We start from the raw sequence: 24,317 nt of genomic DNA, 5'->3' as shown, positions 1-24,317 counted from the left end.
ATTAAAGGACCCGTTTAGATGGTTTTGCTTGTTTTATCTTTTTAACTGAATTTTGTATAACTATTACATGATTTAAAAGGAAACAAACTACAGAGTTCTGTACCTAACAGTGAAAATTTGTCTGTTTACTATACAAATATAATACCAGTTAAAAAAATGTAAAAATACCAGTGTTTCCACAAAGGTAATTACATCTTTATTTTTTAAAAGGTTTTATTTATTTGAGAACAAGCAAGTGAGAGTGTATATGGGGGGATGGTGAGGGGGGGAAGAGAGAATCCCAAGCAGACTCTTTGCCCAGGCAGAACCCAACAGGGCTTGATTCTTCAACCTTGATCATGGCCTGAGCTATAATAAACAAGAGTTGGTCACTGAATTTACTGAGCTACCCAGGCACTCTAGTGGTAATAACATCTTTAAATAACATCTTTTTGTATTTTTTCTTCTTTACAGCATACTTTCCTGGCTTCCCATGGTAAATTTTTAAAAGTTTTTATTTAAATTCCAATTATTTAACATAACAGTGTAATATTTGTTTCACATTTACAATATAGTGATTGAATGGTTGCATACATTACCTGGTGCTCATTACAAGTGAACTCCTTAATCTCCATCACCTATTGATAATATCCTCCACTACCTCCCTTCTGGTAACCATCAGTTTGTTGGTTTGCCTCTCTCCTGGTTTCCCATAGTAATTTTTAAGGACTGTTTAATAGACCAGCAAATTGTTCTAAATTTGCTTAGCTATCTTTTTGTTGTTACCTTCACTTTTGTTATTACAGTTAACGATGAAGTGAAAATACATTTATAGCGCTTAGTCTTTTACCTTCTTTTTGTATTATTTCTTAGGATGGAGTCCCAGGAATGTGAGTATTGTTTCAAAGAGTATTATGTTGCTTTTCAAGAGACCATACTAAAATTGATTAAGTAGTAGTGGTTAGTGGAGTGCCTGGGTGGCTCAGACAGTTAAGTGTCCAATTCTTGGTTTTGGCTTAGGCCATGATCTCAGGGTTGTAAGATCAAGCCCCACGTCAGGCTCTGCACTGAGTGTTGAGGCTGACTGAGATTCTTTCTCTCCCTTGCCCCCAGCCCCTACCTTTGCATTCATTCTCTCCCTCCCCTCCAAATAAATAAATAAAACTTAAAAAAAACAGTAATATGTTATTTCTAAGAACTTGGGTATTTCTTTTTTTTTTTTTTCTTCCCCTCAAGATAGAATTATGAATAGAATCGAGTCTCTTGGTCAAGCAGTTCTATTAGAGGTTAAAAAGAATCCTTATCTATTTTTATGCCTCAAACCTTAGTCTCAGGTACCTTTCTCTGTCTAGCTCACTTTGTTGATGATTTTTTATCTGGGCCACATCTAGCTTGAATCTTATCTCAGAATTCCTGCATCATATATACAGTGGCTTTTTTTTTTCTTTTAAAGATTGATTACTTTTTTTAGAGAGAAAGTGAGAGTACGTGACTGGGGAGAGGGGCAGAGGGAGAGAATCTTCAGGCAGATTCCCTCGGGGAGCCTGATGTGGGGCTTGATCTCAGTACCCATGAGATCATGACCTGAGTGAAATCAAGAGTCAGACGCTAAACTGAGCCACCCAGGGCCCCCTACAGTGGCTTTCTGGGGCAATTTTCACTAGGTTGTGAAATGGAGTTTTACACTTGTTCAAAGCCAAGTTTCAGCTGTTTATTCCCCAAATCTATTTTCTCCTATAGTCTTTTCCATTTTAATGAATGGCAACTCCATCTTCGCAGTATTTAAGACCTAAACTTTTAGCATGATCCTTTTTTTTTTTTTTTTTTTTAAATTTTTATTTATTTATGATAGTCACAGAGAGAGAGAGAGAGGCAGAGACACAGGCAGAGGGAGAAGCAGGCTCCATGCACCGGGAGCCCGACGTGGGATTCGATCCCGGGTCTCCAGGATCGGCCCTGGGCCAAAGACAGGCGCTAAACCGCTGTGCCACCCAGGGATCCCTAGCATGATCCTTGAGTTCTCTCTGTAACATCCATATCCAGTCCATCAGCATAAATTTCATTGGCATTGCCTATTTCTTGTCCCCTTCACCATCCTAGATTGATTCATGTAATTGTTACCTCTCATCTGCATTATTATTGCAATAACCTAAGCAGGTCTCTGATTCCATCCTGACCCCCGGGTGCCCCTCTTTGATCGATTTTGAGTTAATTTTTGTATATGGTGTTAGTGTATAATTTCATTCCTTTGTATGTAGATACCCAGTTTTCCCACTACCATTTGTTGAAAAAGGCTGTCTTTTCCGTATTGGTTTGTTAGTACTGTTGTCAAAATCATTTGACCATATATGCAAGGATTTATTTCTGGAATATTTAGAGAGAATATTTCTCTCTAAACAGAATAGAGAATATTTTTCTATTCTGTTCTCTTGGTCAGTATATCTTTGTGATTGTAGTTGCACAGTGTTTTGTTGTTGTTGTTTTTTTTAAATAGACTCCATGCCAAATAGGTGCTTGACTTTAGGACCCTGAGATCAAGAGTCATATGCTTTATCAACTCAGCCAGCCACCCAAGTATTTTGACTAATGTAGCTATTTGTAAGTTTTGAAATTAGGGGGATCCCTGGGTGGCTCAATAGTTTAGCACCTGCCTTCGGTCCAGGACGTGATCCTGGAGTCCCGGGATCAAGTCCCACGTCAGGCTCTCTGCGTGGAGCCTGCTTCTCCCTCTGCCTGTGTCTCAGCCTGCCTCTCTCTCTGCCTGTGTCTCAGCCTGCCTCTCTCTCTCTCTCTCTCTCTCTCTCTCTCTCTTTCTCTCTCTGTCTCTCATGAATAAATAAATAAAATCTTTAAAAAAAAAAAGTTTTGAAATCAGGAAGTAGCTAGCTTTTCTTTCTCAGTATTGCTTTGTTTCAGGTTCCCTTGGATTTCATATGAATAGTGAAATCTTTTAAAAAGTCATTCTGATTATTACAGGGATTGCATTGAATCTATAGATCACTTTGAATAGTAGTAATATCTTAACAATATCAAGTCTTCTAATCCATAAATAAACAAGCATTTCTTTCCATGTATTCTCTTTAATTTCTTTCAGCAACATTTTGTGGTTTTTATTATACGTCTTTTATTTCTTTGATTAATTATTAGGTATTTTATACTCCTTCATGGTCTTCAAGGACTTCTTTATTTCCCTTTTGGCTTGTTCTCTTTTTTTTTTTTTTTTTTTTTTTTAAGATTTAGTTGTTTGAGAGGGAGAAAGAGAGTACCAGCAGGGGAGTGGCAGAAGGAGCCAAGGCAGACACTGAACTGACTGCTCTGGATAGGCTTTTTTTTTTTTAATTTAATATTTTATGTATTTATTCATGAGAAATACAGAAAGAGAGGCAGAGACACAGAGGAGAAGCAGGCTGTATGCAAGGAGCCCAATGCAGAACTTGATCTTGGAAATTGAGGATCAGGCCCTGAGCCAAAGGCAGACACTCAACTGCTGAGCCACCCAGGCATCCCTGGATAGTTCATCATTAATGTGTAGAATTTCAGCTGAGTTTTGTATGTTGATTTTGTATCATCCTAGTTTGCTGAATTTACTTTAAAATTTTTTTGTGGAATCTTTATGAGTTCTGCAAATAGAGATAATTTTATTTATTCATTTCCAATGTGGTTATTTCTTTTTCCTACCTAGTTGCTCTTTTATTATATGGAAAGTTGACTTTTAATATATGGAAATAGTTTCCTATTACTGGTTTGTTTTTGAGTGTTTTATTTCCCTCACAGCTAAGTATTGAGTTTTGCTAAATAATTTTTTTCATCAATGTTGATGATCATATGATTTTTATCCATTCTGTTTGTGTGGTATATTAAATTTACTAATTTCAAATGTTGAACAATCCTGTTTTCCAGGAATAAATCCCATTGGGTCATGGTGTATGGTTTTTTTGTTGTCGCTATTGGTTTTTATTGATTTTTTTATTCCACTATAGTTAATTGATTTTTTTTAAAGATTTTATTTATTTATTCATGAGAGACACATACATACACAGAGACAGAGACACAGGCAGAGGGAGAAGCAGGCTCCACAGAGGGAGCCTGACGTGGAATTCGATCCTGGGTTTCCAGAATCATGCCCTGGGCTGAAGGCAGCGCTAAACTGCTGAGCCACCCGGGCTGCCCTAGTTAATTGTTTTTTAAATGACATATAATTGACATATAAGATTGTTAGATTTAGCTATACAAAATAATGATTTCAGGGGTGCCTGGGTGGCACAGTTGGTTAATAAACACATGCAGAGTTTGCTTGAGATTCTCTCTCCCTTTGCCCCTTTCACTCATGCTCCCTCCCTCTCTTTAAAAATAAATAAATCTTTAAGAAAAACAATGATTTTATTTTATTTTTTAAAAATTTTTATTCATTAATTTGAGTCAGAGCATGAACAGGGGGCAGAGGTAGGGGGAAAGGGAGAAGCAGCCCCCTGTTGATTGAGGAGCCCAGTGGGGGACTTGATCCCAGGACCCTGAGATCATGACCTGAGCCAAAGGCAGACACTTAACCATCTGAGCCACCAATACAGGCGCCCTGTATTATGCTTTTTTTTTTTTTAATGTTCATTTATTTTGCTAGTATTTTATTGAAGATCTTTGCATCAATGTTTATAAAGGGTATTGGTCTGTAGTTTTCTTTTTCTTACGGGATCTTCATCTGGCTTTGGTATGAGAATGATGCTGGCCTCAATGAATAAGGGCATGTTCCTCACTAGAGTTTGGAAAAGTTTGAGAGAAATGGATGTTTTTAGTTAAATGTTTATAGCTTCCCAGTGAAACTGTTAGGTCCAGGGCTTTTCTTTGTTGGGACATTTTTTGGTTACTCATTACTGAGTCAGTCTCCTTAATAGTTACAGATCTATTCAAATATACTGTTTTTATGTCATTTAATCTTGGTAGGTTTTTTGTTTCTTGGATTTGGGCTGTTTCATCTAGGTTTTATCCATTTGTAGATATACAGTTATTCATACTACTCTTTTATAATCCTTTTTGTTCCTATAGAGTCAGTAGTGATGTCTACACTTTTATTTCTGATTTTAGTAATTCAAGTCTTCTTTTATTCTTGATGCACCTAGCTAAGGATTTATCAATTGTGTTGATCTTTTCAAAGAATCAACTCTTGGTTTTGTCCAATTTTTACTATTCTTGATTTTCTATTCTTAATTTTCTCTCTAATCTTTATTATTCTTTCTGCTTGCTTTAGGTATAGTCTGCTAGTTCCTTTTCTAGCTTATTAAGATGAAAGTTTAGGGTGTCTGAGAAATTTTAAAGAAATACACGTCTACAGCTATTAACATCCCTCTAAGAATTGCTTTTGCTGCATCTTTTAAGTTGTGATATGTTTTGTGTTCATTTTCATTCAGACTATTTTCTAACTTACCATGTGAATTCCTTGACTTACTGGTTATTTAGTAGTGTGTTGTTTAATATCCCAGTGTTTCTTGTCTTTTTGACTTTTAATTTTGTTCCATTGTGGTTGGAAAATACATTCTGTATTTCAGTTCTTTTAATTTTATTTTTTGGCCTAACATATGGTCTATCCTTGAGAATGTTAACTTGTGCTTAGGAAGACTGACTTTGTGGTTGTTTAGTAGAATGTTCTTCAGATGCCTGTTAGGTCTAGTTGGTTTATAGTACTATTCAGTACTTCTGTGTCTTTATGGATCATCCAAATCTCTCCTGTACTGCAAGTTGGTTTTTTGTTTTTAAGACTTTGTTTATGACAGAGACAGAGGCAGAGGGAGAAGCAGGCTTCCCTCGAGGAACCTTATGAGGGACTCGATCCCAGGATCGTGGGATCAAGACCTGAGCCAAAGGGAGACAGACACTCAACCACTGAGCCACCCAGATGGCCCTGCAGTTGGGTTTTGAAGTCTCTTTTGTTGTTTCTCTTTTTCACATTTCTGTCCATTATGGCCTCATGAATTTGGAAGTCTGGTTTGATGCATGGTGTTTGTAATTGTTAAACCTTCCTCTTAGATTGACATTTTTATCATAGAATTTTGATCTTGTCTTTAGTAACCATTTTTTTTAAAGATTTTATTTATTTATTTATTCACGAGAGACAAAGAAAGAGGCAGACACACAGAGGGAGAAGCAGGCTCTCTGCAGGAGCTGGAAGTGGGACTCGATCCTGGGCCCTGGGATCATGCCCTGAGTCAAAGGCAGATGCTCAACCGCTGAGCCACCCAGGCATCCGTGTAGTAACCACTTTTGCCTTTAAGTATATTTTCTGTGGTGTTAATGTAAAGAAGAAGCTAGCCCTCTCTGTTACTATTGCATTTTATTTATTTTCCAACCTTTTGCTTTCAACTTTTTTTTTTTTTTTTAAAGACTTTATTTATCTATTCATGAGAGATACAGAGAGAGAGGCAGAGACATATGCCGAGGGAGAATCAGTCTGCTCGCGGGGAGCCTGATGCGGGACTCCATCCCAGGACCCCAGGATCATGCCCTGAGCCAAAGGCAGATGCTCAACAGCTGAGCCACCCAGGTGTCCCTTAAATACATATACATTTTATCTAAGTAGTGATAAGGTAGGATTGATATCTGCCATTTTACTATTTTTTGTTTTTGTTCCTCTGTCCTGTTAACTACCTTCTTTTATGTTAAATAGGTATTTTCTAGGGCAATATTTTAATTTCCTTGTCATTTATATGATCACATCCCTCCCCACTCCAAATTTAGTCATTAGTGGTTGCTCTAGTTATTGAGATTGCAACTAAAGTCTTAATTTGTTACAGTGTGGTTTGTATTAATATCAAGTTAATTTAATAGTAATAAAACTTGTTCCTTTATTGGTCTGCCCTTGTCATCTCCTTTGTTATTTTATTGTCATACAAATTACATTTTGGGTCGCTGGGGTAGCTCAGTCAGTTAAGCATCTGCTTTTGGCTTAGGTCATGATCCCAAGGTCCTGGGATCATGTCCCCTGTCAGGTTCTCTCCTCAGAGCCTGCTTTTCCCTTTCCTGCCTGCCACTCTGCCTACTTGTGCTCTTTCCTGTCAAATAAATAAATAACATCTTTAAAAAAAAAAAACTAATTACATTTTTATATATCATGTGCCCATGCACACAGACTTAAGATTCTTGCATTAAACAGTTGTCTTTTATTTTTTATTTATTATATATATATATTTATTTTTAAAAGATTTTATTTATTTATTCATAGAGAAAAAGAGAGAGAGAGGCAGAGACCCAGACGGGGAGAAGCAGGCTCCATGCAGGGAGCCCGATGTAGGACTTGATCCCGGGTCTCCAGGATCACACCCCAGGCTGCAGGCGGCGCTAAACCGCTGAGCCACCGGGGCTGCCCTATTTTTATATTTTATTTATTCACGAGAGACACACAGAGAGAGGCAGAGACATAGGCAGAGGGAGATAGATACAGGCTCCCTGCAAGGAGCCTGGTGCAGGACTCCATCTCAGGACCTTGGGATTATAACTTGAGTCAAAGGCAGACGCTCAACCACTAATCCACCCAAGTTCCTCTTACTGGTGTCTTTTCAAGATTTTATTTATTTATTCATGAGAGACAGAGAGAGATAGGCAGAGACGTAGACAGAGGGAGAAACAGGCTCTCTATGGGGAGCCTGACTTGTACCTCAGTCCCAGGACCTTGGGATCACGACTTGATTCCAAAGGCAGATGCTCAACAACTGAGCACCCAGGTGCCCCTACACAGTTGTCTTTTTTTTTTTTTTTTTCTTCTCACAGTTGTCTTTTAAGTTAGATACAAGAAAAGTGTTGTCTTTTGTATTTACATCTGTTACCTTTACCATGTTCTTTATTCATGTAGACTTGAGCTGTTGTTTATTGTCCTTTATCTAAAGCTGAAGAACTCTCTGTAGGGCAGATTTCTTGTAGGGCAGATTTGCAAAGGACTCTCCTAGAAATTAGCTTGAAATACATGCTTAAGTGTTTTTTTTTTTTTTTTTTTGTAATAAAACAGCATATTATTTTGTGGAATGCTAGATTGTAATTCTTGAAATATAGTCTTTTGTCAAATGCTGGGCTAAGTGTTAGACACAGAGGTAGTATGGTAGTGTCTCTTTTTCTGTTTAGGTCATTATAGTCTCTGAGTCCTGTGGGCTTGGTGGCTGTATATAGGCATTTAGAGAAGCTTTGAAATGATCAAATTATGATGAAATCATTCGTGCTTTTGTAAAGCACACAACACAAATGTAAGATTATCTGTATTTTTATTCACTCAATATATTAAAAGAGCATCACGGTGAGTTTGATTTAATCTCTCACCTTACGTGTCCTGTTTGTAAAATAGTGGAACTACCTATTTCTATCATCAGAATAAGGGAGTCATTTTTAATTAGGTAGAAAAAGGTGAAATTCCAAAGTAAATTTCATATAACTGTACAATGTATTCTTAGTATCACCTTTAAGACTTGGTATTTTAGTTTATTTTTAAATTTATTTTATTTATTTATTTAATCTATTTTAATTAATTAATTAATTAATTTATTTATTTATTTAAGAGAGAGATTGAGAGAGAGAGAGTGAGCCCGAATAGGTGGAGGGAGTGACAGAGGGAGAAGGACAAGCAGACTCCCTGCTGAACAGGGAGCAATGTGGGGCTTGACCGTAAGATCATGACTGAGCCATCGAGGCATGCCAAAACTTGATATTTTAAATCAGGTTATTTATATTTGTGTGGTGCCTGGGTTCTCAGTTGGTTAAGGGACTGACTCTTGATTTCAGCTCAGATCATGATCTCAGAATCATGAGATCTAGCCCTGTGTTAGGGTCTGCTGGGCCTGGAGCCTGGTTAAGATTCTCTCTCTCTCAAAAAAAAAAAAAAAAAAAAAAAAGATTCTCTCTCTCCTATTCCTTCTGCCATCCCCTGTGCCCCTGTTTGTTCGCACTATATGCTCTTCCCCCCCTTTCTCTCTCTCAAAACAAAACAAGAACTGAATCCTAGAGTTGGCAGTGAGTTTTGTGATAACATCTACCCCTAGGTCTTTACTTCAAGTTCTATATCACTATCTATTCTCTAAAAAGTTGTTTTCAGGATGCCTGGGTGGTTCAGTGATTGAGTGTCTGCCTTTGGCTCAAGGCGTGATCCCGGGGTCCTGGGATCAAGTCCCACATTGGGTTCCCCGTGGGGAGCCTGCTTTTCCTTCTGCCTGTCTCTTCCTCTCTCTCTGTATCTTTCTTTTCTTTTTTTTTTAATTTTTAAAAATATTTTATTTATTAGAGAGCGAGAGAGAAAGAGAGAGGGGGGTACAACTTAAAATTTGTAAGACGATAGATTTGTTATGTCCTTATAAGCCACTTATAAAATTAAAGAAAAAAAGATATTGTTGTTCTGTGAGTTAGCTGATTTTAAGTAGCTTACTCAACTCTTAAATTTTGGATATGCATGTAAGAATACTGGTATCTAAGGATTATTTACTCTGTGGTAACATTCAATTAACATTAAAAAGGAACACATTTAAGTTTTATACCATACATCCAGGAACATACTTGGGCCACCTGAGCTTATTTTATCTTAGAAATGCAGTAGTCTGGTTTGGACCTTTGATGGAAATTTCATTAGCGAATATGCTTAAAGATTTTACCTTAAAGTTTTTGTCTTTTTTTTTTTTTTTTTTAAGATTTTATTTATTCATGAGAGACAGAGAGAGAGAGCCAGAGACACAGGCAGAGGCAGAAGCAGGCTCCACTCAGGGAGCCCGATGTGGGATTTGATCCTGAGACTCCAGGATCACACCCCAGGCCAAAGGCAGGCACCAAACCGCTGAGCCACCCAGGGATCTCCAAGTTTTTGTCTTTTTACCATAGCTTTTGGCTCAGGAGCCACTTCTTGATTGTGATTGAATAAGATGTATCAGTCTTTTAAAAAATAGCAGTGACAAGCTTATACAGGAATGTTTACTGTTGAAATAACATTTTACTGTCAATGGAAGAATGGAAATGGAGATTTTGAACCTAATTGATTTTTATTTTTTAATTTTATTTATTTTTTAAAAGATTTATTTATTTATTCATTCATTCATTCATTCATGATAGAGAGTGAGAGAGAGAGAGAGAGAGAGAGAGGGGCAGAGACACAGGCAGAGGGAGAAGCAGGCTCCATGCCGGGAGCCGGACACCGGACTTGATCCTCGGACTCCAGGATCACCCCCTGGGACAAAGGCAGGCGCTAAACCGCTGAGCCACCCAGGGATCCCTGAACCTAATTGATTTTTAGATTTGTTTTAAACACTTGGAAAAAAAATTCTGGCTAATTCAGTTAAAATTAAAGGAAAAAATATGTCATATTAAAAAAAATTAGAATTAAGTTTAAATCTTTGTTTTTCTTACTGTGATTTTTTTTAAAAATTTTTATTTATTTATGATAGTCACACAGAGAGAGAGGCAGAGACACAGGCAGAGGGAGAAGCAGGCTCCATGCACCGGAGCCCGATGTGGGATTCGATTCCGAGTCTCCAGGATCGCGCCCTGGGCCAAAGGCAGGCGCCAAACTGCTGCGCCATCCAGGGATCCCTTCTTACTGTGATTTAACCTTTTTTGATTCTCAGTTTAATTTTAATTCTCAGGATTAAGATAATGTATATATATATGTAACGTATATATTAAGATAATGTATATATATTGGTTTTCTGGGGCTGCTGAAATAAAGTACAAGAAAGTGGGTGACTTAAATTACAAATTGTATCACAGTTTTGGAGACTAGAAATGTCAAGTTTTTTTCTGAGGGCTTGTGAGATTATGTTCCATATCTCTCCTAATGTGTAGATGCCTCAGGAGTGCCTTAGTTGGTAGATGGCATTTTCCTTGTGTCTTCATCATCTTCCCTCAATGTATGTCTGTCTCTGTTTCCAAATTTTTCATTTTATAAGGACACATTTATTTTGGATTAGAACCAACCCAGATTGATCTCCTCTTGATTATTTGTGAAGAGCCTATTTCCAAATGAGGTCTCATTTACAGTTATCGTGGGGCATACTTTTGGGTGACCACAGTTCAGCCCAGTAGTGTATAGAAAAAGGCTTAGCAGCAGTATATTTCTTCCAACTGGACATATAGAGATATTAGGAAAAACCATTCTGAAATATGTCTATCCTGCTAGTCTAAGCTCAGATCACATTTCTTCATTCTAGTCTTCCCTGATATTCTTCTAGTGTCTTGGGATCAAGAATCCATGTTTGTGTCTATTGTTGAGCTTTCTGTTGTGGGACGCTTTTTTTTTATTTTTTATTTTTTTAAGATTTTATTTATTCATGAAAGATACACAGAAAGAGGCAGAGACCTAGGGAGAGAGAGAGAAGGAGGCTCCCTACGGGGAGCCCTATGTGGGACTAGATTCCAGGACCCCGGGATCACACCCTTAGCCAAAGGCAGATGCTCAACCACTGAGCCACTCAGCCACCCCTGTTTTAGCTCTGTCGTAAATTTGTATGCAGTTGAATTATGGGTTTAATCATTTGGTGTATTTGCGTGTCTTTCTTTCCAAGGTTAAATACTTAAACTCTTCTGAGGAGAACAGTCATATTTAGGGCAGCCCAGGTGGCTCAGCACTTTAGCGCCTGCCTTCGGCCAAGGGCATGATCCTGGAGTCCTGGGATCGAGTCCCGCGTCGGGCTCCCTGCATGGAGCCTGCTTCTCTCTCTGCCTGTGTCTGTGTGTCTCTCTCTCTGTCTCTCATGAATAAATAAATAAAATCTTTAAAAAAATAAATAAATGAAATCATAAAAAAAAGAGAAGAGTCATATTTAAAAAGATTTTTGTCCCGTATTCTTATTTTGTCTACTTCATGATTGGAACCCTCTCTTGGGTCTGGAATTCTTGCCTGTGTCTAATTTTTTACGTGTTAAAGTCAGCTGGATTTGGTTGTTGTCCATTAGTAATAGTATTAACAATATGTTTTGTATAGACATTTTCCAATTTGTTTGCATATATTGTATTATTTGGTCATCATGGTAAATCAGTCAAGATAACCTGGAGAGTGGAGAGGGGTGCCTGGCTGGCTCAGTCAGTAGAGCATGTGACTCTTGATTTTGGGATTGTGAGTTTGAGCCCCATGTTGGGTGTAGAGATTACATAAAAATAAAATACTTAAAATAAAAACATGGAGAAAATATTTCAGGTTTGCAAAAATCTTTACCCATGATACCATTAATTTAATACCATTAATTTATCACACAGAGTCATGTTTCTCATTGACTTTGATATATATGTGCATGTGTGTGTATTTAACGATTTTTATTTATTTGAGAGAGAGAAAGCATGAGCAGGTGGGTGGGGGCAGAGGGAGAGAGAGAAGTGGACTCCTTGCTGAGTAGGGAGCCCAATATGGGGCTCGTTCCCAGGACCCTGGTTTCATGCCCCTAGCCAAGGGCTCAACCGACTAAGCCACGCAGGTGACCTAATTTTGTTATATATATGTATTTTTAAGGATTGATTTATTTGAGAGAGAAAATGTGCAAATGGGGAAGGGGCAGAGAGAGAAGGAGAGAATCTCAAGCAAACAACCCACTGAGCACAGAGCCAGAGTTGGGACTTGGGATTCAGTCCCTCAGTCCTGAGATCATGACCTGAGCTGAAATCAAGAGTTGGATGCTTAAAAAATTGTGCCACCCAGGCGGCCTAACTTTGTTATTTTTTAAAAAATCATCATTACAGTTTTTAGCATAGTTTCTAATGGTATATTATATGTATGGGTATTACATTTTTAGTATTACATTTCTTCTGCACTTTGTATATTTCATTGAATTGTCAGCATAATTCATTTAACATGTCTCTTGTATGTTAAGTTTTTGTTATTATAAATAAATGCTTGAAATATTTTTCTATAATTTTATTTAATTGGATTATTTTCTTTGGGTTACAATATTAGGAATGGAATTACTGTTTTCATTTTGATGGTTTATGGTAGAACAGATGTTTCTTTCCTGATTCTATGACAGGCTGAATTAAGTGACTTGTTTAAGATGTCATAATCTGTGATGGAGTCAGAATACAGAACTCATTGATGCTTTGTCTGGTTGTGTGATTCAGCTTCTGGGTTTACCTGATACTGCTCATGTTCCTTCCTTGCTTTCTGTTTAGTTTGTTTTTTAAAAAAATTATTGATGGGCAGCCCCCGTGGCTCAGCGGTTTAGCGTTGCCCTCAGCCCAGGGTGTGATCCTGGAGACCCATGATGGAGTCCCCTCGTCAGGCTCCCTGCATGGAGCCTGCTTCTCCCTCTGCCTGTGTCTCTGCCTCTCTCTCCTCTCTGTGTATTCTCATGAATAAACAAATAAAATCTTTAAAAAATAAAATTAAAATAAAAATAAAATATTGAAATATATTTAGATGATATTGAAGGCATGTGTTTTATGGCTGTACTTTCTGATAATACAGTATAATCATTTTGATGAGGTAATATGAGGGGAAGACTGAACCAGTATGATGTCATTGATCAATTATGGCTTAATTTGTCATAAAGCATATAATATTCATGGGGTTTTATAGTTACTGGGTGATTAAGCAGTGGTTCAGAGTTCGGGCTTGGAGTTGGACTGCTAAGATTCGAATCCTGGCTCTGCTACTTATACTATATGACCATAGGCAAACAGTAAAATAAGCATACATAAAACAAGAGTAATAATAGATCTACTTTAAGAGGATTGAAAAAAGATCAGTGTCTAGCACAGCAAATATCAAGTAAATGTTAGTTACTGATTTTAGAGTAATTTAGGACGTGAATAAATAAGTCAGTACCAATGATTGCCAAATAAATGATCATAAATTGTATCAGAAACTTATGGGAATCTACTCAAATTATAGTTTTCACTAAGGGCAAATAAAAAATTTGTTTTCCCATCCTGTATTTTTATCTTGGTTTTAAAGTTTCAAAGCCAGGTAGCTTGGGAGTCCTGTTTTTTTCCTGATGACTTACAAACTGGTAACTGGAAGAAATAGCCTTTTTTTCTTTTTTCTTTTAAAGAATAGGATGTAGTTTCTGTCTCATTTCCTAGGAACTCTATACTTGTAGAACTAATCACAATAATTTTTAATAAGCACATTTTACGAGATTTAATTTGTCTGAAAAAAATTCTTTTTCTTTTTTTTTAAATTTTTATTTATTTATGATAGTCACAGAGAGAGAGAGAGAGAGAGAGGCAGAGACACAGGCAGAGGGAGAAGCAGGCTCCATGCACCAGGAGCCCGACGTGGGATTCGATCCCGGGTCTCCAGGATCGCGCCCTGGGCCAGAGGCAGGCGCTAAACCGCTGCGCCACCCAGGGTTCCCTGAAAAAAAAATTCTTAAAGTTGAATTGGTAACTTACAAATCATTGAGTTGAGCCCAGACCTTTGATATATGTGTGGTGGACAATATTCATCAATTGTTTCAGTGATTTCAGTCAGTTCATCTAGCATCTACTTTATTGAATGCTTAATCCATTTTAGGGATTGAGTCTGAAGGAGCTGCTCACTCACTAGCCTTTTTCAAGACAGAGAACTTAAAATCATTATTTGTAGGTCTTCTCGCGCTGAATGGAAGAGGTTGATTTTTGCCCAAGTACCCTAGGCTTTTCTTTGGATACATAGGAACATCTCAGTACACTTTTAATTCCTTTGTGTGGTGTGGAACAGGTAGGAAGCTCAGTCCTACTAAATACAAAGCTGTCTTTATCTGTAAAGTAGAACAGGTGTTCTGCTTATGATGTGTGTTAAAGGGCTGGCCATGGATTTAGAGTGGGATGGAGGATGTTGGATTTGCAGATCAATTAGGCATATTGTTTTTGAAGAAAAGATGCAGCCAGAGTTTCTGCATTAAGGTCCAAGGAGCTTGATTTGTATTTATTCTGCATGAATGATGTTCCTTCGAGTTGTGCAAAATACTGTTCTGCAGGTCCTGGGAAAAGTCCAAGGCAGTTGCACTGACATTGCTAGGGTCTAGCCTGTAGCCTTCAGGATAAGTTAATTAGAGCTATTATTATTAATTAATAGGAATGTCTATGTTTATTCGAGAAGGATATAGAATATTACCTGCAGAGGGGACCACAGTTCCCCTGCACCCCCATTTTATTGAGACATAATTGATACATTATATTGGGAGCATAGATTCTTGATACATTGTTTATAAATTCTTTTTACAACACTTCCATCCCCCAATGTTTTGTTGTGATCCAAGGACTAGGGCAAAGATAATCTTTTCCTAGGGATGATTGTTTCTTTTTTCAGTTTTTGTCTTTTTTATTAATGAAAATAATTTTTTTCCATGAATGTAGGTAGATTACTGAAATATAAATTGAAAGCTGCTACTTTATAAAGGCCTATGTTATGAACAATTAAGACAAAATCATTTAGCTGTACTTGCTTTGTAATTGTTAAGCTGGAATGTTTTCATCTAGAATTCTGTAGAACTCTGCTTTTTCAGAAGGCTAATAGGAAAATGATATACTGTTTCAAAAGATTCTGATTCTTATTGACGACGCATGTTTTGTCTGTCTCAAGTGTCAACCCAAGAAAAAGTCTACGCCACTGAAGTATGAAGTTGGAGATCTCATCTGGGCAAAATTCAAGAGACGCCCATGGTGGCCCTGCAGGATTTGTTCTGATCCGTTGATTAATACACATTCAAAAATGAAAGGTAATATTAGTAATTGATAACATAGTGCGGAGTAATAAACTTGTAGTTGCCTTTAGTGTAACCTAATTTTTGTTCTCTTTAGTATCCATATTTGCCTTTGAACATTTGTTTTCTTTTACTTTATGATTTCAAAATTCTCAGTTATTCTATATATATATAGATGCCAGAAAAATGTTAGGTTATTACCTAAAGTTTACCTTGTCTAGAATAACTTTTCAATATATTTAGGTTTTTCTACCTCAGTCTTCAGGTTTGTATCATTGCTGTTAAGTTTGAAAGCTGAAACAATTATAAAGAATGCTTGTGAATTTTGAATTGTAAAATATTAATTTAGAGCATTCCCTTTAGTAACTGTTATTTGTTAGTTACTTGATTCTATTTGAATCTCAGTCATCTTTAAAATGCTAAAGAGACTGAAACTTGATCTTGAGCTGCCTTTTTCCTATTAAGATGTTTTGTGATTTAATTTTAAAATGTGTTATTTTAGTTTTTTAATAGGTCATATATTCACAGTTGTGAATATATAGTCACCAATCAACTCACTTCCTCCCTTTCTCTGTTCTTCCACATTTTTTGTCCTTCTTTTCAAAGAGTAATCAGTTGTTTTTAATGTTTTTTTCTTGCGTTTCTATATATAAACCAAGTATATATTCTCATCTTTTTATTTTTAACACAAAAGTAGCATATTTTTTATATGTTCCACACTTGATTTTTGTTACTTTTTAGAGGTTTTCCATGTTAGTGCATTGAAGACTTTCTCTTTCTCTCTCTCTTTTTTTTTTTTAAAGATTTTTATTTATTTATTCATGAGAGACACACACAGAGAGAGATTGAGGCAGAGACACAGGCAGAGGGAGAAGCAGGCTCCATGCAGGGAGCCTGACATTGGACTCAATCCTGGGTTCCAGGATCAGGCCCTGGGTTGAAGGTGGTGCTAAACCACCAAGCCACCTGGGCTGCCCCCCCCCCCCCCCTTTAAAGATTTTATTTATTTTTTATTTATTTATTCATAGAGATAGAGAGAGAGAGAGAGGCAGAGACACATGCAGAGGGAGAAGCAGGCATGCATCATACAGAGAGCCTGATTTGGGACTCTATCCAGGGTCTCTAGGATCACACCCTGGGCTGCAGGCCGCGCTAAACCGCTGCGCTACCGGGGCTGCCCTCTCTCTTTTTTTTTATAGCTGCATACTTTTCTACTTTTTGAATCTATTATACTTTATATAACCATTTTCCTATTGATGGATGTTTAGAGTTTTGATCTTGTGTTATCTCTCTATACATATTTACATGCATATGTGCATCACATAAATATGACTCTTTGCAGTGGTGTAAATAATAACTTTCACATACATATGCCTATTTGTAGGATGATTTATCAAAAGTGGGATTGCTGGATTTGATTTTATATTTCAGATATTGAGTATTGAGACACCTAATGCCTTTACCAGCTGATTGGGGGTTTTTTGTTTGTTTTTAATTTTTCATTTATTTTTATTTTTTTTTAAGATTTATTTATTTATTCATGTGAGATATATAGAGAGGTAGAAACAGAGGCAGAGGGAGAAGCAGGCTCCATGCAGGGAGCCCGTTGTGGGACTTGATCCCGGGACTCTGGGATTAGGCCCTGAGCTGAATGCAGGTGCTCAACTGCTGAGACACCCAGGTATCCCTGGTTGTTTTTTTTTTTTTAATGATATATTAATCTTTGTGGCCTGTTTAGACATTTAAGTACTATTTGTAGGAAATTCCCACCCTTCCTGTTAAGTTTCTTATTCATTGTACTGTTCATGCATAGCAGTTGGGTTCATGTCATTTATTCAGCAATTGATAACTATTTTGTCCAGGAAGTAGGATCCAGTAATGGACAAAACATCAGTTCTTCTTTTCCTTGTCTATAATTAGAGTCTAGTTAAAGAGCCCAAGATACCAGCAAATAATCAGACAAATTGATAATTAACTGAGAAGTATGTCCAAAAGTAAATATTAGTGTTCAATCAGTGATATAGGAGGAGTACCTAATTTGGGCTTCTGATGCAGGGGCGGTTACGTTAGTATAGTATCTGGTCTGAGAGTTGAGAGGATGAGTAGGAATTAACTAGGGAAACAAGGAGAAAGTGTTTCCAGGCACAGAAAATAGTATATACTTTGGTTCTGAGAGGTCCCTACCCATTGAGTTATGGAGAGTGGCACAGTATCAGGCTGGAGAAGTAGATATGAGTCAAACTGTGTAGCATCTTTTAGACTTCATTTAAAATCTTGTATTTTTAAAAAAGATTTTATTAATTTATTTGAGATAGAGCTAGAGTAGGAATAGGGGGAGAGGGGAGAAGCAGGCTTTCCATTGAGTATAGAGCCGAATGCGGGCCTCAATCCCAGGACCCTGAGATTATGACTTGAGTCGAAAGCAGACGCTTACCTGACTGAGCCACTTAGGCACCCTAAAATTTTGTATTTTATTCTTAGAGCAATGTGATACCATTAACGTGCTATGAGGAGAGGATGATGTGATTTAATCTGTGTAAGGTTTTCTCTGACTGCAATATGTAAAATGGATTGGAAGGTGCATAAATAAGTAAGAGGACATTGTTGAAAGGTTCATTGCAATGATTATGGTGAGGTGCATGTGGTGAATAGAGAATAAAGAACAATTTAGGAGATAAAATCTGTATGATTTGTTAATGGATCAGTAATGGGGAATGAGGGAGAATGAAATCCTGAGGTTTCTGAGTCTCAGGATGGCTTCCAAGTTTTTAGCTTTGCCTGTACATAGATAGTGTTTAAGTGAGAGCAAGAGTGGCTTTGAGGAATCCAGTATTTGAGGTCTGTATGGAGAATACTGAGCTTGGTAAAGAGATGAGAAAAAGAGATGGAAGAAAAAAACCAGGATTATTTGGCATGTGGTATTGGTGACTAACATGTTTTGAGAAAGAAGAAGGATGTGATCGATTTGGGTGAACTTTGTTTGGCAATCAAAATGTCCATTATGTGTAACGAGGTAGAGATCAGTGATGTTTTTGGTGATTATGATTGTTTCTAAAGTTGGATTAGACTGGAAATGTAGTCAAAGCAGAGAAGTGGGGATGCTGTAGATAGAGATACGTGAGGTCCAGAAGGATTTCTAACAGTAGGGGTGATCATGTTAGTAGTACTGTGAGAAGAGTTCTGGAAATAGAGGGTGAAGACAGGAGTAGTAAGGGATCAGAGATGTGATCATAACATAGGATTTCTAGGAAAGGAAGAGGTAGATAGGATTGGTATCATGATGAGAAATTGGCTTCAATGGGAGGAGGAGCTGCACTCTTAAATTAGGGGTGGGTAAGAGTGCAATGACTAGAGGTTTGTTGTGGTATACTTAAGGATTCCTGTATGGCTTGTTTCTCATGAGTCAAGAATGTGATCACACCAGAGAGCAAAGTGCCATTACTGACTGGAAAATACCATTGTTTTGTTTTCGGGTTATAAAAAAGTTAAAACTCTTAAATTCAAATGATCTTCCCAGAGAGGATGAATTTATATAGCTTTGTATTGACGAAATGAGAAAACATGGCATAACGGATCTATTTAACCTAACAGTTAGTTATAACATAATATATTTTCTTTTTTTCTTTTTTTCATTTTTCACTTTTGTTTTCATTTCTCCATAGTTTATAGCAAACTGTAGGCAGCCAAGTTCTGGAAAGCCTAATTAATAACTTCTAGTAGTTAACTCTACATTTTTCTTTGAATGTACTCCTTTTTCTGCTTATCCTCTTCATAGCACATACGAAGAGTGTAGCACAGTGAACACCCATATATAGTTTACATTTGCTCAACAGTTACTTCTTTGTACTAATTATTAGTTGATATCAGTGAAAAACTAAAAATTATTGTGCAGTGTTCATATTATTCTGATCATCCATGTTTATTGTTTTCTTAGCCAAGCCAAATATTTCAAATGGTGTTAGAAAACCCAAATTTTTATAAAATCACTCTTTGAAGTCATTATTTTTATTATATAAGGTACATAAAATTTAAAAAGTCAAGTGGTTAACTCTACAGGCTTTGTTTGGAAAATACTCTGCTGTTTCTATATCCTTCGCTAAGTACCTTTAATCTCTGTCAGCTGGATCCCTCGATGTTTACTTCTGTATCTCAAAAATCCATCCTTCTGAATAACTTTTTATTTCTCACTATAGAAGTTGTGGGTTAGTCATCTCCATTTTTGTATTGGGCCTTACCTCCCACCGACCCCTGATACCTTACCTGTTGTATTATAATTTTGGTTAGGAATTCAGTGTGTATGTTGTCATGTTAACAGTGTACACAGCTTAGCCACTTGGTGGCCAGTGCTTTCGTTGCCCTCAGAACCTTTTGATTTTTCTTCAGTAATCTGTGTGTGTGTGTGTGTGTGTGTGTGTGTGTATTGGTGAGGGAGAGAGGGTTCTTAGTGTTTTATGTTTTTGTTACTAATTCATAGTAAAACTCTCCTAGGTTTTATTTGTTCCACATGATCTGATATATTGGCAATTTGTCATTTTCCTTGTCTTTTTTTTTTTTTTTTTAAGAGAAGGAAAGGAGAGGGGAGTGGCACTGAGAGTGAATTTTTTTTAAATATGTTTTTATTTTCTTTCTTTTTTTTTTTTAAGATTTTATTATTCATGAGAGACACAGAGAGAAAGAGGCAGAGATATAGGCAGAAGGAGAAGTAGGGTCCTCACAGGGAGCCTGATGTGGGACTCATTCCTGGGACTTCAGAATCAAACCTTGTGCTGAAGGCAGACACTCAAACGCTGAACCACCAAGCCTTCCCAAGAGGGAATCTTAAGCAGGCTCCACACCCAGCATGGAGCTTGATGCAGGGCTCAGATCTCAGAACTCTGAGATCATGACCTGAGCATAAATCAAGAGTGGGATATTTAACTGACTGATCCCCCCAGGTGCCCTGGTAGTTTGTCATTTTCATTATCTTGAGGAACTCTGACCTAGAGCCTTAGGCTGTTGAACCTTGAACAATACGGATTTGAATTGTGCAGGTTATTATATAATTTTTTATACAGATTTTGTTTCAGTAAATGTAATACCGTTTTGTAAATGTATTTTCTCTCCTTAAGATTTTTTTTTTAAGAATTTCTTAATAACAATAATATTAAATGTGCTTTCCAAAAAAAGAAAAAATGTGCTTTCCTTATGATTTTTCTTAATAACATTTTCCCTAGCTTACTTTATTATAAGAATGCAGTATATAATGTACAAAACATATAAAATATGTGTTAATTGACTGTTTATGTTATTGGTTAAGGCTTTTGGTCAGCAATAAGCTATTAGTACTTAAGTTTTTGGGAATTCAAAAGATATGTGGATTTTAACTGCACAGAGAATTGGGATTCCAGACCAACCCTCTGTCCCCTGCTACCACTGGGTTGTTCAAGGGCCAACTGTATTTTCCTTTAGTCTAGTTACATTCTCTGTTTAATAGCTGTTATATTGGGGATTCCTTTCAGCTTTCTTTTGTGTTGAATTCCATGTCTTCCTTGATTTTGGTTTATTCACCTATTTTGAATATATAGCAAGTTTGTCAGTAGTTTCCTGAGAAAGGCAAATTTTTGAGATCTTGCATTATCTGAATATATTTTTATTCTTTTCATACACTTGTTTGATTGTTTGGCTGGTATAGAATACTAACCTGAAAATCATTTTTGCTCAGAATTTGAAGCATTCATTGTCTTCTACTTCCAGAATTGCTATTAAGTCAAGTTATTTTGATTCTCTTATTTTGTATGTGACTTTTGCACTTTTTGAAAGCTTGCAGACTCTTCTCTTTGTTCCTATAGTTCAGAAGGCACAAGGATAGGTATTGGTGGTTCCTTTGGATCTGCAAATTTAGTTTCTTTCTTTCTAGGACATTTTCTTGAATTATTTCATTGATTATTTTCCTACCTTTGTTTATTTTCTCTTCTATAACTCTTTTTTTTTCCCCCTCTTCTGTAACTCTTACTCACATCTTGACTTTCCTGCATTGGGCTTCATAATTTTTTCATCTTTTTTTTGGTACATATTTGTTTTGCTCTACTTTATATAAAGTGAGTTTCCTCAACTTTGTCTTTAGACCTTTTTTTGTTTTACATTTTTGCTCTTATGTTCTTAATTTTAAAGGATTCCTTCATTTCCAAGTTCTTTTTTTCCCTTACTCTTTATATTTTTCTTTGTTCTCTATTTTTTTATGTTTGAGGCTTTCCTTAGATCTCTCTTCTGGGTTAAAGAGCAAATGGATACTCCTGAATGTGTGGAGTTTATCAATCTTTAATTTTCTTATAGGGTGGCTCCCTCCTCATTCCCAATCCATCTTGATTTTATTTTTTAGATTTTATTTATTCATGAGAGAGAGAGAGAGAGGCAGAGACACAGGCAGAGAGAGAAGCTGGCTCCATGCAGGGAGCCCGATGTGGGACTTGATCCTGGGACTCCAGGATTATGCCTTGGGCCGAAGGCAGGCGCTAAACTGCTGAGCCACCCAGGGATCCCCTTTAACCATTTTTAAAAAAGATTTTATTTATTTATTCATGAGAGACACACAGAGAGAGGCAGAGACATAGGCAGAGGAGAAGTAGGCTCCCTGTGGGGAGCCTGATGCAGGACCCCATCCCAGGACCCCAGGATCACCACCTGAGCCAAAGGCAGATGCTCAACCACTGAGCCTCTCAGACATCCCCCATTTTAACCATTCTTATGTGTACAGTTTAGTGGCATTAAGTACATCCACATTGTTGTACAATTATTACTAGCATACATATCTAGAACCTTTTCATATTTTTACAATGAATATCCATACCCATTTAATAATAACTTTGCCTCTGGTCAGTACTATTCTTTTTTTCTTTATGAATTTGACTATTCTAGTTACCTCTATAAATGGAATTATACAGTATTTGTATGTATCTGGTTTATTTCACTTTGCATAATGTCTTTATAAAGTTTATCCATGTGATATTATGTATCAGTATTTCATTTTCAAGGCTCAGTAATATTCCATTGTATGTATATACCACATTTTGTTCACCCTTCAGTGGACATTTGGGTTATTTCCACGTTTTTAACGTGGTGGGAATAATATTGCTATGAACATACTCTTGTGAATAAAACTGTTCAAATATCTGTTCTGACTTTTTTCTTAATTGTATTTTTATTTAAGTAATATTTATACACAGCTTGGGGCCTAAACTCACTACCCCAGCCAAGATCAAGATGCTTGCTCTTTTGCCTGAGCCAGGCAGGCGCTTGTCTGACTTTTTATTACATGTGAAGTACTTGTGTTTTGTCTTAAAAAAAAAAAAAACTTTCAAATTTTGTTTTTTTAATTGTTAGTGTTACTGCCTTAGTTCAGGTTCTAGTCATCTCATATGTACACTATTTTGGTAATCTCTGGTTTTCTGAGTCTCCTCTGCTCTTGAATGTGTTATTCTGAGGTCATTATCTTTCTAAGACCCAAAACTGAGCACGTGGTTCCATAGTTTAAATGAGGCTCCTCAATGCCAAGAGCGTAATAGGCTCTTAACATGGCATCAAGCTCTTCCAGGTCTGAACACTGCTTACCTGCTTACTGGTTTTTATTGAGTTCGTGTTCTGCACTACTTTTTTTCTTTATTTATTTCTTTTTTCTTTTTGAAAGATTTTATTTATTTATTCATGAGAGACAGAGAGAGAGAGAGAGAGAGAGAGAGAGGCAGAGACTCAGGCAGAGGGAGAAGCAGGCTCCATGCGGTTGTTTTTTTTTTTTTTTTATGTAAACACATGTATTACCGACACGATGGTAAACCCACACTGCAGAGGAGAGAAGTGTAGTAGTTGTACAGTTTACATGTCAATGCCCGAACTTCTCTATATATTTACATAAAAGAGGTTACTTTGATGAACCAATATGCGTTTGCATTTTTACATGTGAATTTCTTTAGTCTTGAATCCCGCATCAAGGAGCTACAGTGAAATATTTCTGAATAAAGCAGTGAGCCCTCAAAAGCTAGTCTTGAGATAGGACATGTGATCCATCCGTCTGAAAGTTATTTCTTTGCGTGGCTGGAACCCGGTCACAGACACCACAGATTCGTGGTGAGGCCAACGACTGATGTGGGACTCGTTCCTGAGACTCCGATTATGCCCTGGGCCGAAGGCAGTCGCTAAACTGCTGAGCCACCCAGGGATCCCTGAACTACTTTTTAGTTCCCAACTGTTTGTTTACTCAAACAGCTTTTGAAGATTCTGGACCCTCATACTGGAATTCTCTCCTTAACAAACTATTTACCTTTAAAAATTGTGCTTAGGTATCCAAGTTCTCTAATTAATGAACCCCACTTATAAAAAAAAAGAGTGATTGATTGGAGAGAGGAAGAGCACACACATGAGTCGGGGAGGGGCAGAGGGAGAGAGAATCTTCCAGCTGACTCTGCACTGCGCTCAGAGCCACACAGGGGGCTCGATCACAAGACCCTGAGAACATAATCTGGGCCAAAATCAAGAGACAGCCACTTAAGTGACTGAGCCATCTGGGTCCCCCCAATATCTCCACTTTTTAATGTTCTTTTTAAAAGTACATGTTTAGTAAAGCAGCCTGCTCTTGGTTTTGGCTCTAGGTTGTGAGATTGAGCCCCCTGTTGGGCTCCATGCTCAGTAAGGAGTCTGCTTAAAAACTTCTCTCTCCCTCTCCCTCTGCCCCACCCTCTCCAC

At 37.2% G+C, this 24,317-nt stretch overlaps 1 protein-coding gene across 9 annotated transcripts in view; it reads left to right on the top strand.

The window, feature by feature from the left end:
- NSD1 (nuclear receptor binding SET domain protein 1) overlaps positions 1-24,317 on the top strand; it is a 154,247-nt gene that overhangs the window by 53,736 nt on the left and 76,194 nt on the right. For 8 of the 9 annotated variants that reach the window (XM_077895393.1, XM_077895397.1, XM_077895400.1 and 5 more), the window contains one exon: positions 15,482-15,617. In XM_077895393.1, the coding sequence (XP_077751519.1) occupies positions 15,482-15,617 (136 nt within the window). Of the gene's footprint in view, positions 1-456; positions 476-15,481; positions 15,618-24,317 lie in introns of those variants that run through there. The other variant, XM_077895401.1, reaches the window with a different exon arrangement.

Source organism: Canis aureus, chromosome 4 (genome assembly GCF_053574225.1).
Source record: "Canis aureus isolate CA01 chromosome 4, VMU_Caureus_v.1.0, whole genome shotgun sequence".
NCBI classification, from domain to species: domain Eukaryota; kingdom Metazoa; phylum Chordata; class Mammalia; order Carnivora; family Canidae; genus Canis; species Canis aureus.
This window is presented reverse-complemented; position numbering and strand designations above follow the sequence as displayed.